Source organism: Capra hircus, chromosome 9, assembly GCF_001704415.2.
Source record: "Capra hircus breed San Clemente chromosome 9, ASM170441v1, whole genome shotgun sequence".
NCBI classification, from domain to species: Eukaryota; Metazoa; Chordata; class Mammalia; order Artiodactyla; family Bovidae; genus Capra; species Capra hircus.
The window spans coordinates 19,355,847-19,369,847 of NC_030816.1; the positions used below are offsets into that span (position 1 = coordinate 19,355,847).

Here is a 14,001-nt window from a genome sequence, read left to right on the forward strand (position 1 = left end):
AACTGAATTGAACTGAAAGTAATGACTGGGCTTCCCAGGTGGCACAGATATAAAGAATCCACCTGCCAATGCAGGAGATGTGTGTTCAATCCCTGGGTCAGGAAGATCCCCTGGAGAAGGAAATGGCAACCCACTCCTGTATTCTTGCCTGGGAAATCCCATGGACAAATGAGCATCACATGCTACAGTCCATGGGGTCCCAAAAGAGTCAAGAGATGACTTAGTGACTAAACAACAACAATAAAAGTATTGATTAGGAAAAACCACCTTTCATTTTCCTGAGATCAACTGCGAGTGAGTGTGGGGAACTTGAGAACAGAGGCTGGCATGAGGTGGGAGGTGATAGAGGAAAGAAGCTGGGCTGGAGTTCAGCGATCTAGTGTAGCTGTTTGTTTAATAGATGAAGAGCCCGATTTGCCCACGAGAGCTTAACCTTTCTGTTTTTCTTATTCCAAAAACCTTAAAAACTTGGTTCTATATGTTTGCTTACTGATTTTCACTGGCTATTTAACATTTAATTTGAATTGAAGTTGGGTCAGAAAATGGAAATGATTATTATTGATGACTGCCTTTCAATTTATTTCAACATGTCCTACTTTAAATATTTCCCGCCCTCACATAAAAGACCTTAATCTCTATAAAAGACAAATAGTACCAGTGTGTCCCCTGAGGCGTAACAGTTATGTTTGATCTCTTATTTCATATCCCAGTGCTCCCCTACTTGGACAAATCAAGAATGTTTCATTCCTCTAAATTCCATCATTTCCCTTTTCTTAACCCTTGCCTTCTCCAAATGCCTTATTTAAAAAATATTTACTGAGCTGACATTTCATTAAAATGATGAGGCAAAGGCTCTATGAAAACAGAGCTCAGTATCTACAGTAAAGAATAATTCCTTCTCAAAACGCTTTCCCCTTCCACCAAGAATCACCAACTCATACTTTGATATTTATATCAAATATAGTAACAATTTATAGTTCTCCAAACAATATTTTAAGTCATGATAGCTTTGATCAGGGATTGCCTACTAAATGGACAAGGCTATGTCAGAGTATCAGTACCTTGTTCATATGAGACTCTTGATTTTCACCAGAATTTTTAGTATGTAGATCAGTGAAGCAGTGCTTGTATGAGCTTAGCTAGAACATGAAAATGTCCTTTGATAGAGATTAAGATGTTTTCATCCAGTTTGTCTGAACTGAATTCTTTCTGCACTTAAAAAAAAAAACTTAAGGTATTTTTCTTTCACATGTCACAATAAAGAATGGATGGCAGCAGTCTGTCAACAGCTATTTTTTCATTTATCCACTGCTACAAACCTTTTTGAGAATCAGAAGACATAAGTAGCATAATCGTTGCCCTTGGGGAATTCAGTCTAGTTAGGAACCCCAGTATGACGTTGCAGGGTAGTGAAGTTGGAGGTTATGTACTGATAACTGTCAGTGTGGCAGGAGATCAGATAGGTCTGAGCGTGCGTGGTTGCAGTGCTAAATATGCTGTAGAAGAGAGAGGGGCACAGACAGATGGGATTGTGTAAAGCCAGAATTTTAGTTTCCTGAAAATATTATTGTTTCCAATAACATTTACTGTAGAAAATTACGTAAGTTTCAAATGAGTATTTATTGCCTTGGACTATCTCATAAACCTCACAGTTGGAGTCCTCCACATTTTACACATTGTTGCCGCTTAGTGGAGTCAGGGTATTTCTAGTGGGTAAAATATCTGAAACATAAGTTTCTCATTTGACTTAATAGAGAAACAACATCTATAAAATGACCCATTTAAATGACCGTAGTAGAGAACTCATCAAAGTGTTCATATAATGTTGCCCTGGTTATGTTCATCTAAAAAAAAACTGGGCAGAGTCGATGTAGGAAATGATCACTCTTCCTGATGGGATTTGAAAACCATCCAGCAGTGGTTTAGGAAGGATCTTGAAAGTGTATGAAGAACCTGTTTAATGTCTTTGTCACCATTTACTATCAAGTTGCCTGAGGCTAGAAATATGCCTTCTATTTGGTGAATTGCTACCACCAGTTCCATTAACTTAGCATTCACAGAAGACTTCTCTTTAAGAAAGCAAAGCACTCCAGATTACACATCACACGTTTATGTTTAGAGAGTGAAAGGCATTTTGCATCAACAAATATCAAATATTAATATTTGACACAGGCTTGGAAATGAAGACTTGCTGGTTAAGTTTACTGTGTGAAGTATAAATTCCAGTATTGGTTTAAGGTATTTCCAGCATCCTATGTGCAACAAGATTGAAATCTTGGGGACTAGGATTATATCTTTTTTTTTTTTCTTTTGGCCCCATTTTCTCTAGCACCAAAATATTGAATGTCAAGCATTCATCTATACTTCTTAATTGGTATATTGAATTGTATGTAATGATAAAAAAATATGTCGGTATATGGAGAATATTCCTATAAACTATCCAAGGCCTCTTAGGAAAAATCTGTAAAAGTCTAATATTCTACTCATTAATCAAGAATGGGTGAACAACACACTGCTGAATAACCAACAAATCACAGAAGAAATCAAAAAAGAAATCAAAATATGCATAGAAATGAATGAAAATGAAAACACAACAACCCAAAACCTATTCAGTTCAGTTGCTCAGTCGTGTCCAACTCTTTGCGACCCCATGAACTGCAGCACACGAGGCCTCCCTGTCCATCACCAACTCCCAGAGTTCACCCAAATCCATGTCCATTGAGTCGGTGATGCCATCCAACCATCTCATCTTCTGTCATCCCGTTCTCCTCCTGCCCTCAATCTTTCCCAGCATCACAGTCTTTTCAAATGAGTCAGCTCTCTGCATCAGGTGGCCAAAGTATTGGAGTTTCAGCTTCAACATCAGTCCTTCCAATGAACACCCAGGACTGATCTCCTTTAGAATGGGCTGGTTGGATCTCCTTACAGTCCTAGGGACTCTCAAGAGTCTTATCCAACACACAGTTCAACAGCATCAATTCTTCAGCGCTCAGCTTTCTTTATAGTCCAATTCTCACATCCATACCTGACCACTGGAAAAGCCATAGCCTTGACTAGATGGACCTTTGTTGGCAAAGTAATGTCTCTGCTTTTTAATATGCTGTCTAGGTTGGTCATAACTTTCCTTCCAAGGAGTAAGTGTCTTTTAATGTCATGGCTGCAGTCACCATCTGCAGTGATTTTGGAGCCCAGAAAAATAAAATCAGCTACTATTTCCACTGTTTCCCCATCTATTTGCCATGAAGTGATGGGACCAGATGCCATGATCTTCGTTTTCTGAATGTTGAGCTTTAAGCCAGCTTTTTCACTCTCCTCTTTCACTTTCATCAAGAGGCTCTTTAGTTCTTCACTTTCTACCATAAGGGTGGTGTCATCTGCATATCTGAGGTTATTGATCTTTCTCCCGGCAATCTTGATTCCAGCCTATGCTTCCTTCAGCCCAGTGTTTCTCATGATGTACTCTGCATATAAGTTAAATAAGCAGGGTGACAATATACGGCCTTGACCTACTCCTTTTCCTATTTGGAACCAGTCTGTTGTTCCATGTCTGGGAAACTGAAAAACAGTGCTAAGGGGAAGGTATAGCAATACAGGCGTACCTCAAGAAACAAGAAAAAAGTCAAAGAAATAACCCAACTCTATACCTAAAGCAACTAGAAAAGGAAGAAATGAAGAACCTCAGGGTTAATAGGAGAGAAATCTTAAATTAGGGCAGAAATAAATGCAAAAGAATCAAAAGAGACCATAGCAAAAATCAACAAAGCCAACAGCTGGTTCTTTGAGAAGATAAATAAAATTGACAAACCATTAGCCATACTCATCAAGAAACAAAGGGAGAAGAATCAGATCAACAAAATTAGAAATGAAAATGGAGAGATCACAACAGACAACACAGAAATACAAAGGATCGTGAAACTATTATCAGCAACTATATGCCAATAAAATGGACAACCTGGAAGAAATAGACAAATTCTTAGAAAAGTACAACTGTCCAAAACTGAACCAGGAAGAAACATAAAATCTTAGCAGACCAACCACCAGCACAGAAATTGAAACTGTAATCAGAAATCTTCCAGCAAACAAAAGCCCAGGACCAGATGGCTTCACAGCTGAATTCTACCAAAAATTTAAAGAGCTAACACCTGTCCTACTCAAACTCTTCCAGAAAATTGCAGAGGAAGGTAAATTTCCAAACTCATTCTATGAGGCCACCATCACCCTAATACCAAAACCTGACAAAGATGCCACAAAAAAAGAAAACTACAGGCCAATATCACTGATGAACATAGATGCAAAAATCCTTAACAAAATTCTAGCAAACAGAATCCAACAACATATTAAAAAGATCATACATCATGACCAAGTGGGCTTTATCCCAGGGATGCAAGGATTCTTCAATATCCGCAAATCAATCAGTGTAATACACCACATTAACAAACTGCAAGATAAAAACCATATGATTATCTCAATAGATGCAGAGAAAGCCTTTGATAAAATTCAATATCCATTTACAATAAAAACCCTCCAGAAAGCAGGAATAGAAGGAACATACCTCAACATAATAAAAGCTATATATGACAAACCCACAGCAAACATCCTCAATGGTGAAAAACTGAAAGCATTTCCCCTAAAGTCAGGAACAAGACAAGGGTGCCCACTCTCACCACTACTATACAACATAGTTTTAGAAGTTTTGGCCACAGCAATCAGAGCAGAAAAAGAAATAAAAGGAATCCAGATTGGAAAAGAAAAAGTAAAACTCTCACTGTTTGCAGATGACATGATCCTCTACATAGAAAATCCTAAAGACTCCACCAGAAAATGACTAGAGCTAATCAATGAATATAGTAAAGTTGCAGGATATAAAATTAACACACAGAAATCCCTTGCATTCCTATACACTAACAATGAGAAAACAGAAATTAAGGAAACAATTCCATTCACCATTGCAATGAAAATAATTAAATACTTAGGAATATATCTATCTAAAGAAACAAAAGACCTATATATAGAAAGCTATAAAACACTGATGAAAGAAATCAAAGAGGACACAAATAGATGGAGAAATATACCATGTTCATGGATTGGAAGAATCAATATAGTGGAAATGAGTAAACTACCTAAAGCAATCTATAGATTCAGTGCAATCCCTATCAAGCTACCAGCGGTATTTTTCACAGAGCTAGAACAAATAATTTCACAATTTGTATGGAAATACAAAAACCTCAAATAGCCAAAGCAATCTTGAGAAAGAAGAATGGAACTGGTGGAATCAACCTGCCTGACTTCAGGCTCTACTACAAAGCCACAGTCATCAAGACAGTATGGTACTGGCACAAAGACAGAAATATAGATCAATGGAACAAAATAGAAAGCTCAGAGATAAATCCACATACCTATGGACACCTTATCTTCAACAAAGGAGGCAAGAATATACAGTGGAGAAACAATAATCTCTTTAACAAGTGGTGCTGGGACAACTGGTCAACCACTTGTAAAAGAATGAAACTAGAACACTTTCTAACACCATGCACAAAAGTAAACTCAAAATGGATTAAAGATCTAAACATAAGACCAGAAACTATAAAACTCCTAGAGAAGAACATAGGCAAAACGCTCTCCGACATAAATCACAACAGGATCTTCTATGACCCACCTCCCAGAGTATTGGAAATAAAAGCAAAAATAAACAAATGGGACCTAATTAAACTTAAAAGCTTTTACACAACAAAGGAAACTATAAGCAAGTTGAAAAGACAACCTTCAGAATGGGAGAAAATAATAGCAAATGAAGCAACTGACAAATAATTAATCTCAAAAATATACAAGCAACTCCTGCAGATCAATTCCAAAAAAATGAATGACCCAATCAAAAAATGGGCCAAAGAACTAAATAGACATTTCTCAAAGAAGACATACAGATGGCTAACAAACACATGAAAAGATGTTCAGCATCACTCATTATCAGAGAAATGCAAATCAAAACCACAATGAGGTACCATTTCAAGCCAGTGAGAATCGCTGCGATCCAAAAGTCTACAAATAATAAATGCTGGAGAGGGTGTGGAGAAAAGGGAACCCTCTTACACTGTTGGTAGGAATGCAAACTAGTCCAGCCACTATGGTGAACACTGTGGAGATTCCTTAAAAAACTGGAAATAGAATTGCCATATGACCCAGCAATCCTACTGCTGGGCATACACACTGAGGAAACTAGAATTGAAAGAGACACGTGTACCCCAATGTTCATCGCAGCACTGTTTATAATAGCCAGGACATGGAAGCAACCTAGATGTCCATCAGCAGACAAATGGATAAGAAAGCTGTGGTACATATATACAATGGAATATTACTCAGCCATTAAAAAGAATACATTTGAATCAGTTCTAATGAGGTGGATGAAACTGGAGCCTATTATACAGAATGAAGTAAGCCAGAAAGAAAAACACCAATACGGTATACTAACGCATATATATGGAATTTAGAAAGATGGTAACGATGACCCTGTATGTGAGACAGCAAAAGAGACACAGATGTATAGAACAGTCTTTTGGACTCTGTGGGAGAGGGTGAGGGTGGGATGATTTGGGGGAATCGCATTGAAACATGTATATTATCATATGTGAAACGAATCGCCAGTCCAGGTTCATTGCATGAGACACGGTGCTCGGGGCTGGTGCACTGGGATGACCCAGAGGGATTGTATGTGGAGGGAGTGGGAGGGGGGTTCAGGATGGGGAACACATGTACACCCGTGGCGGATTCATGTCAATGTATGGCAAAACTGCTACAATATTGTAAAGTAATTAGCCTCCAATTAAAATAAATAAATTTATATTTAAAAAAAAAAGAATGGGAGAGGGTCCATAAGTGGGAAGGAACCAACCAAGAAGAATCAAGTGGGATTTTTGCTTGCATAGCTTGTGGAGAGGAGCTTTGAAATAGAACAAGTATTCATTCATTTCTTGGTGTACTCATTTTTTTGTCCTTTAAAAAACAAAAAAAGGTGAGTGAATGTTAATAAGTAAAAATGTTAATGAGTAAAAATGAATACACTGGGAACTGGCAGTGTCATTGTGCCCATCATTGCAATACTGTCTCCTTTCCTGACACTGGTTGATTGTGCAGTTGACCCTTGAACAGCAGGGCTTTGAACAGCATGGTCCACATATACACAGGTGTTTTTCAATAGTAAATACTAGAGTACTACATGATGCACAGTTGGCTGAATCCACGGATGTGGAACCACAGATTTGGACTTGAGCATCCCCAGACTTTGATATCTGAGGTTGATTCCGGAACCCATCCCCTGGGAATACTTAAGGACAGACTGCACTTTGTCCTTCTGGCTGCAGTCCCCACCTCTTGATTAAGTAAGAACTACATGGTTACTGATTCTGAGAGGATAAACATTTCATGCAGTAGAATCACAGTGAATATATCATCCACTATTTTCCCAGGGACAGGTTAGAATTTGGTGTGATTGTCATATGGCAGATTAAGAAAAATTAAAATTCTGACTTTAGCTTTTAGCTGTGCAAATACAAGTGCCTGATTAAAAAAATAAATAAATCGGGACACTGTTCTTTTGCCCCAAATGGTTTCTAGAGGAATGTACACCACTCTAAACCCTGGTGGGGTAGTGGCTGATTTCTTGGTTCTGGTCCTTTGTCGAGTTTGTGCCCAAGCAGGCAGGATGCTACTGCTGGATTCACTCAGTGCTTTTTTCCAGGTGATGACATCACTGTTTATGGAGTTGTAATGCAGCGGTGGAAGCCCTTTAAGCAAGATGTGCGCTGTGAAGTGGAGATAGTCCTGAAGGCCAATTATGTCCAAGTAAATAACGAAGAGTCTGCAGGGGTCAACATGGATGAGGAGGTCCGAAAGGAATTTGAAGACTTTTGGGAACACTATAAGAGTGATCCTTTTGCAGGTTTGTGATTAAGGGTATGGAGCTGATATTTATTAATGGCATTTCATTCATGATGTTTGTGATTTAAATGCTGTGCATCAGTGGCTGTGTTCTGAGGGAGTAGCTTTAGCCAGTGCCTCCAGCTATAGTCTCCCGTTAAAGCCCTTTTCTGGCATAATCCTCTCTGTTTAGTGATCTTACTGGAAATCCCAAGAGATTTTCCATTTCCAACTATTATTTTAATATCTCTTATCTGGCCAAAATAGTTTCAGAGTTTTCTACCTTCTTTATCAATTAAACATATAGTTCCTCCTTAAACAGGCAAAACTCATTCTGTTATGAAACTTTATTCTGTTAAAATAATTTTTCTTCTGATTCATCTTGTTTTGTTAAGATAGCTTCACACTCTTTTAGCTGAAGATTTAAAAATATGGAATGGTAAGAAAGATGATGAGAGAGATGCAAAAAATCTTTGTCATCACAGCAAAATTTCTGACTATGACACTTAAGATCTAATTACACAGATGAAAACATTATAGCCTTTGGGTTTCTAGAGTATTTTTTATTAAAAAATCCCAACTATATAAAATACCAATTAAATCTTCAAGTGTCTGATTTCATTCTTTCTTGGAGGCATCTTCTGAGAAAAATAAGTGGAAGCCAGTAATAGACCATTTCTGAGAAGCTTCACCTCAGATCTAATACATAGTGATTATGTATCTTAAATCATATATTGAATTGGACAGATATCATTCCACAAAATAAGACTTTCATTTGCTTTAAATACAAGCAGTTGGCTTTTATTTTGTGGGTTTTTTTTTTTTTTTTTTTTGCTTTTGCTTATGTATGTAACACATATATAGTGGTTATCAATCATTTTTTTATCTGATCTATACAGAAAGAACCAAAGGTCTCTATATTATAGCTTCATTAAGCAAACCTTTTACAAATCATGTTGTTAATGCACCCAAGTCGTCTCTGATTTTACAACCCCATGGACTGCAGCACACCTGGCTTCCCTGTCCTTCACCATCTCCTAGAGTTTGCTCAAAGTCACGTCCTTTAAGTCAGTGATGCCATCTAACCACTGTCACCCCCTTCTCCTCCTGCCCTCTATCTTTCCCAGCATCAGGGTCTTTTCCAGTGAGTTGGCTCTTCGCATCAGGTGGCCAAAGTATTGGAGCTTCAACATCAGTCCTTCCAGTGAATGTTCAGGGCTGATTTCCTTTAGGATGGACTGGTTTGATCTTGCTGTCCAGGGGACACTCAAGAGTCTTGTCCAGCACAATTCGAAAGCATCAGTTCCTCAGTGCTTTGACTCTATGAACCATATGTATTTTTAAATAAGTTTTTTTTTACTTAACATTGTTTCTCTGAATCAATTCCCTACAAAAATCTGTAACAGTGTTAGGAAGGGCATCATACAGGGCTATCAGAAGTGCTTTGTACTGCTGATCAAAAAGTCTATCTTGTTTTAATTAGAAGGCTATAGCTATACTTCTTATTTACCAGATGAAAGGAATAAATAAATATAACAACCTTTGAGAAATATAAGTAGGAAGACAGGGAGAAAATGAGGCAACATTTTTCTTTTTAGTATGAAGATTCTGCTTTGTTAAGTTTCCTGAGTACCTATTATCAGCCATATCTTACCATTTCAGTGTGTGTGTGTGTGTGTGTGTGTGCGTGCGTGTTGGGGGCGGAGGGAGGGTGGTGGAGGTGGGGAGCTATATCCAAAGTGTGTCTTCATTTTGCTTGTCTAAAGACAGACATTACTACATTGCTCAGCTCTGAGAGGTCGGCTGGCTTCATGAAGATCTGATACTGTGAGTGCCGACAAGGAGCCAGAGATTTTCTTGTGATCTCAGGGACCCCCTGACCCCGATGCTTAGAGGATGGCTAGAAACCCCAAGGGGCCACTCCAGGGTGACTTATCCTCTTAGGCCTAAGTCCTCTTCATCGGGGTAAATAATGGTCATGCCACAAGAGTGGATTGCATGGGCACACTATTAACAGTCTAGAACCAGAAATTTGCCCGGGGGGAGAGGAAGGAAAGTGCTGGGGTATTATTCCCCCTAATCAATTCTCTTCCGTGATAGTCACGAGAGCTTCTATTGCCATGAGCCAAGGAATTAAGTTTTTCCACTTTAGATGACAAATTTAGGGAATGGACCTTCCCCTTTGGCTTTCTCTGGTACCTCAGACCTGACTTCAGTTTATCTTTTATGATGATCACAGTGTGAGGAAATGGTGAGATAAGAATTAGGCACAAGTAATACAGGTATAATAGTTTCAGTAGCTCCTGTGTGCCAGGTACTGTTCTGTGTGCTGTGCAATAACTAACCCCTTGAACAGCTCTATGTGCAATACCATTATCATCTACATCTCACAGATAAGGAGATGGAGGCGGAGAGAAGTCAGAACCTTGCCCGAGGTCAGGCAGCTAGTAAGTAACACTGGGCTCTGACCTGAAAGCCCATAGGAAGTGCTTCCTGTCAGCACATTAGTCAGGGAATCCACCTTTACTGAGAAAGCTCCGCTTTGGCTTGAGTGTCTCCCAGGCCAGTCTGTCTACTTGTTCCCTGCTTACTGAAGCTATTACTTCTTTGTATGTGTAGTTTCTAGATTCTGGTCAGAATTTATGTACCTGCTGTCAGGTCTTAACTATGCAGATCTCAGACATTTCGTCTTTTTCTCTGGGCTTTCTACCTTGGAAAAGGGAAGGATTCCCTTTAGCGGTTAATGAAATTCCTTCCAGGGTTGACTAATTCTTTTTTTGGTTCCTATTTTATTTATACTAGAATGTTTTCTTTCTTCACCACTTTTGCCATCCCAGGTCACATCACCAGAGCTTAACTGCCACTGAGTCAATTTTGATTCATTACAAAAGTAGCCTTTGTGCATAGGGCCATGAATTATGGAGGAACCCCTTTCCTTTATCTTGGTGGAAAAGCTTCTGGAACTGGTGTCATCAACTAAAGTAGTACTTGTATGATTATCTTCCTCCTCAAAAGAGCTATCACTGAAACGTGTACAAACAAAGCCCTCAGATGTGCAAATTAGTTACCAGCATGAGGACACTGGGTTTCCTTGGTGGCTCAGATGATAAAGAATCTGCCTGCAATGCCGGAGACCTGGGTTCAGTCCCTGGGTTGAAAGGATACCCTGGAAGAGGGCATGGCAACCCACTCTAGTATTCTTGCCTGGAGAATCCCATGGACATAGGAGCCTGGCAGGCTGCAGTCCATGGTGTCACAAAAAGTCAGACATGACTGAGCGAGTAGGCACACAACATACGGACATTAATTTCTGGTAACATGAATGTAGACACACAGTGCCATCACAGTAGTGAGTTCCAAATAAGACAAACTCAGGAAAAGCTTGTTAGAATCTGTGAGCCTCATTGGTTGACTGGCCAATGACAGAATGGAATATCTAAATTATTCATGGATAGGATAGGCAGATTCTCAGATTTAGTGTCTGACATTTCTAGAAACAGAACCTAAGACAAGATAACCTCTTATTTAAAGCATGTGATCAGAAGAATCTTAAGAACTCCAGCTTGGACTCCTAGAGTTGTTTATAATGGTCTTCTAAATATCCTGATAACACAGATACTCAGTCTAGATAAAACAGAATTTACCAAACTGCTCAGAGCAGATGCTGAATTGATTCACAGGATGGGTTGATTTTACCTCTTTTATATCTGAAGAAGCTCCAAGTGCCTTTCTACAGTCTGACTCATTGTTTCTGAGATCAAACACCTTCCTTTTATTTAGGCAGTGGAGTAATTTTACTGAAATTATTGCACAGGAAGTGCAGCTGGTATTAAGGGATAATGCTAGCCTGATGAGGGAGAAAAGAGATTTCTTTCTGTCCCTTATAAATATGCTAAATTTATAGAAACTTAAAACAGGTGGCAGCCAGAACGTTTCATCTCAAGGCATTAATAAGAAAAGGACTTTTAGGAACAAAACAACATTATTCACTCCTTTTAGTCAGACCATTTTAGAGTGTTAAGAAGATAGGATAGAAAGGGAAATTTCAGTATTTCTTGAAAAATTACTGATAACTTATCTTTCTGCCTTTCCCAGGAAGGAATGAAATATTGGCCAGCTTGTGCCCTCAAGTTTTTGGAATGTACCTAGTAAAGCTTGCTGTGGCCATGGTGCTGGCGGGTGGGATTCAAAGAACCGATGCTACAGGAACACGGGTCAGAGGTTGGTACCCATTAAGATTTCTGAGAAATACTAACACATACAGTAAGAAGAGAAGCTACGATTTCCCTTTGCTGAATAAAAAATTGCTTGTTGAGCTTTATTTTCCAAATGCAATCTTTTAAAAACTGACAGTTGTTCACTGTCTGTACTCAGTCCAACATCAGGAACTACTTTGTAGAATTCCAGTCTTTCCAAAGACTTTTTCAATTAGTATGTTATTTTCGCTCCAGTCTATAAGGGAGCCACAGTATAAAATCTTTATGTTTCTTTTACTGTCTGTGTTTCTCATTGGATTTCCAGTCTTTCTCCAAGAGGAAAGGATTTGAAATAGTGCTTTTCAGTGTCTCCAAGTCAGTGTCTCTCCATCTGTGACTGTCAGTGTGTGTCTCTTAGACTATTGCTCTCAGTCATCTGCCTGCTGGTTCCCCTTCTGCTGGTGGGTAGCAAATGTGCCGTCTGCTGAGAGGTGCTGCTGTAGGTCACGCATTCAAGCCAAAATGACTCTTAAGTCATTTCCAAATGGCAGGGAGCTCTTTTGTGGTTAAAACACTTACCTGACCTGAATGGCATAAATTAGGTTTATTAGGCCCTCATATAGGTAGTATAAGGGCCAAAATAACCAAAGCCTTAACCAAAAGACTAAAAGGACATTATTGTAAACCAGGTGTTAGTAAGGACTCAAAACCATATTGTACAGTATAGAATAGTAAGTATAATAAGGTTTATGCATATTGTATGTTTTGATTACCTACTATTACAAGGCATTCTGCTAAATGTTGAATTTAAATAGTATTTCCCTATTAATATTTTCAGAAAATACTTGAATATGACTGAATAAATTTGCTTGGTCAAAGATAACCAAATAAGTTTGCTTGTGAGATAACATCTGCCACAGGATATTCACATGTTTTTCTATGTTACATTCAAAAAGTAAGAACTTTTAAGATAGATATTTCATTAAACTACTAAAATTTTCATAGAATGAAAAGGTTTTCACTTAACTATTAGAATCATAAGTGATTTGGTGTTTATAAAGCACGTACAAAGTCACAAACACTTAAAAGTACTTAAATAAAAATACTTGTATGGATGGATGGAAAGAATCACAGTAGTTTGATATTTAAAATAGATTTAAAAAATTGGAAACTTTATAAGCCGAAAGTTTTTTAAATGTTAAGCACAGTCCCTAAACATCTGGAACTAGAAAGAAAATCTCTTAAAAGTTTTTAATTTTAAATGCTGCACTCAGAAATCCAAAGATGATTTATTTTGAAAGTTAACTTTTCTAAGGACATTCTGGATAAAGTCTTCCTTGAATGACCTTAAACTAAAATACTATATAAAATAAAAATTGTGTGAGCATTCCAAATGGACCATTTTTGACTAATTACATTTATGAGTCTTTTCATAGCAATTAGAAACTTTATTTATGCTTTTCTAGGTGAATCTCATCTTTTATTGGTTGGGGATCCTGGCACAGGGAAATCTCAATTCCTCAAATATGCAGCAAAGATTACACCAAGATCTGTGCTCACCACAGGAATTGGATCTACTAGCGCAGGTATTTTATGTGATGATTTCAATTAATTTAATGTTACTTCAGAGGCTATTGGTTATTTTCTTGTGAAAAAGTACCTATAATAGGATATATTTCAAGAGTTTTGAGTTACTGCCAAAAACCTAAGTAAATATTCAGCATTACTTTTGTTGCTCTAAGAAAATACTTCAAAAGCTCCATCTTCACTTATTTTTCAAAAGCTTATTCCATGTGTCTTTTTTGTATCTTAGTTTGAAATGATTGTGTTCAATTTTCTCATTCTCTAGTGATTACTTCTGTATAGCCTTAAGCAGCATATATAATTCTGTGAA

At 38.0% G+C, this 14,001-nt stretch overlaps 1 protein-coding gene across 5 annotated transcripts in view; it reads left to right on the plus strand.

Moving 5' to 3' along the window:
• Window positions 1-14,001, plus strand: part of MCM9 (minichromosome maintenance 9 homologous recombination repair factor) — an 89,105-nt gene that overhangs the window by 11,863 nt on the left and 63,241 nt on the right. For 4 of the 5 annotated variants that reach the window (XM_018053013.1, XM_018053017.1, XM_018053014.1 and 1 more), the window contains 3 exons: window positions 7,733-7,933; window positions 12,007-12,132; window positions 13,574-13,693. In XM_018053013.1, coding sequence (XP_017908502.1) covers window positions 7,733-7,933; window positions 12,007-12,132; window positions 13,574-13,693 — 447 coding nt within the window. The remainder of the gene's footprint in view (window positions 1-7,732; window positions 7,934-12,006; window positions 12,133-13,573; window positions 13,694-14,001) is intronic. The other variant, XM_018053015.1, reaches the window with a different exon arrangement.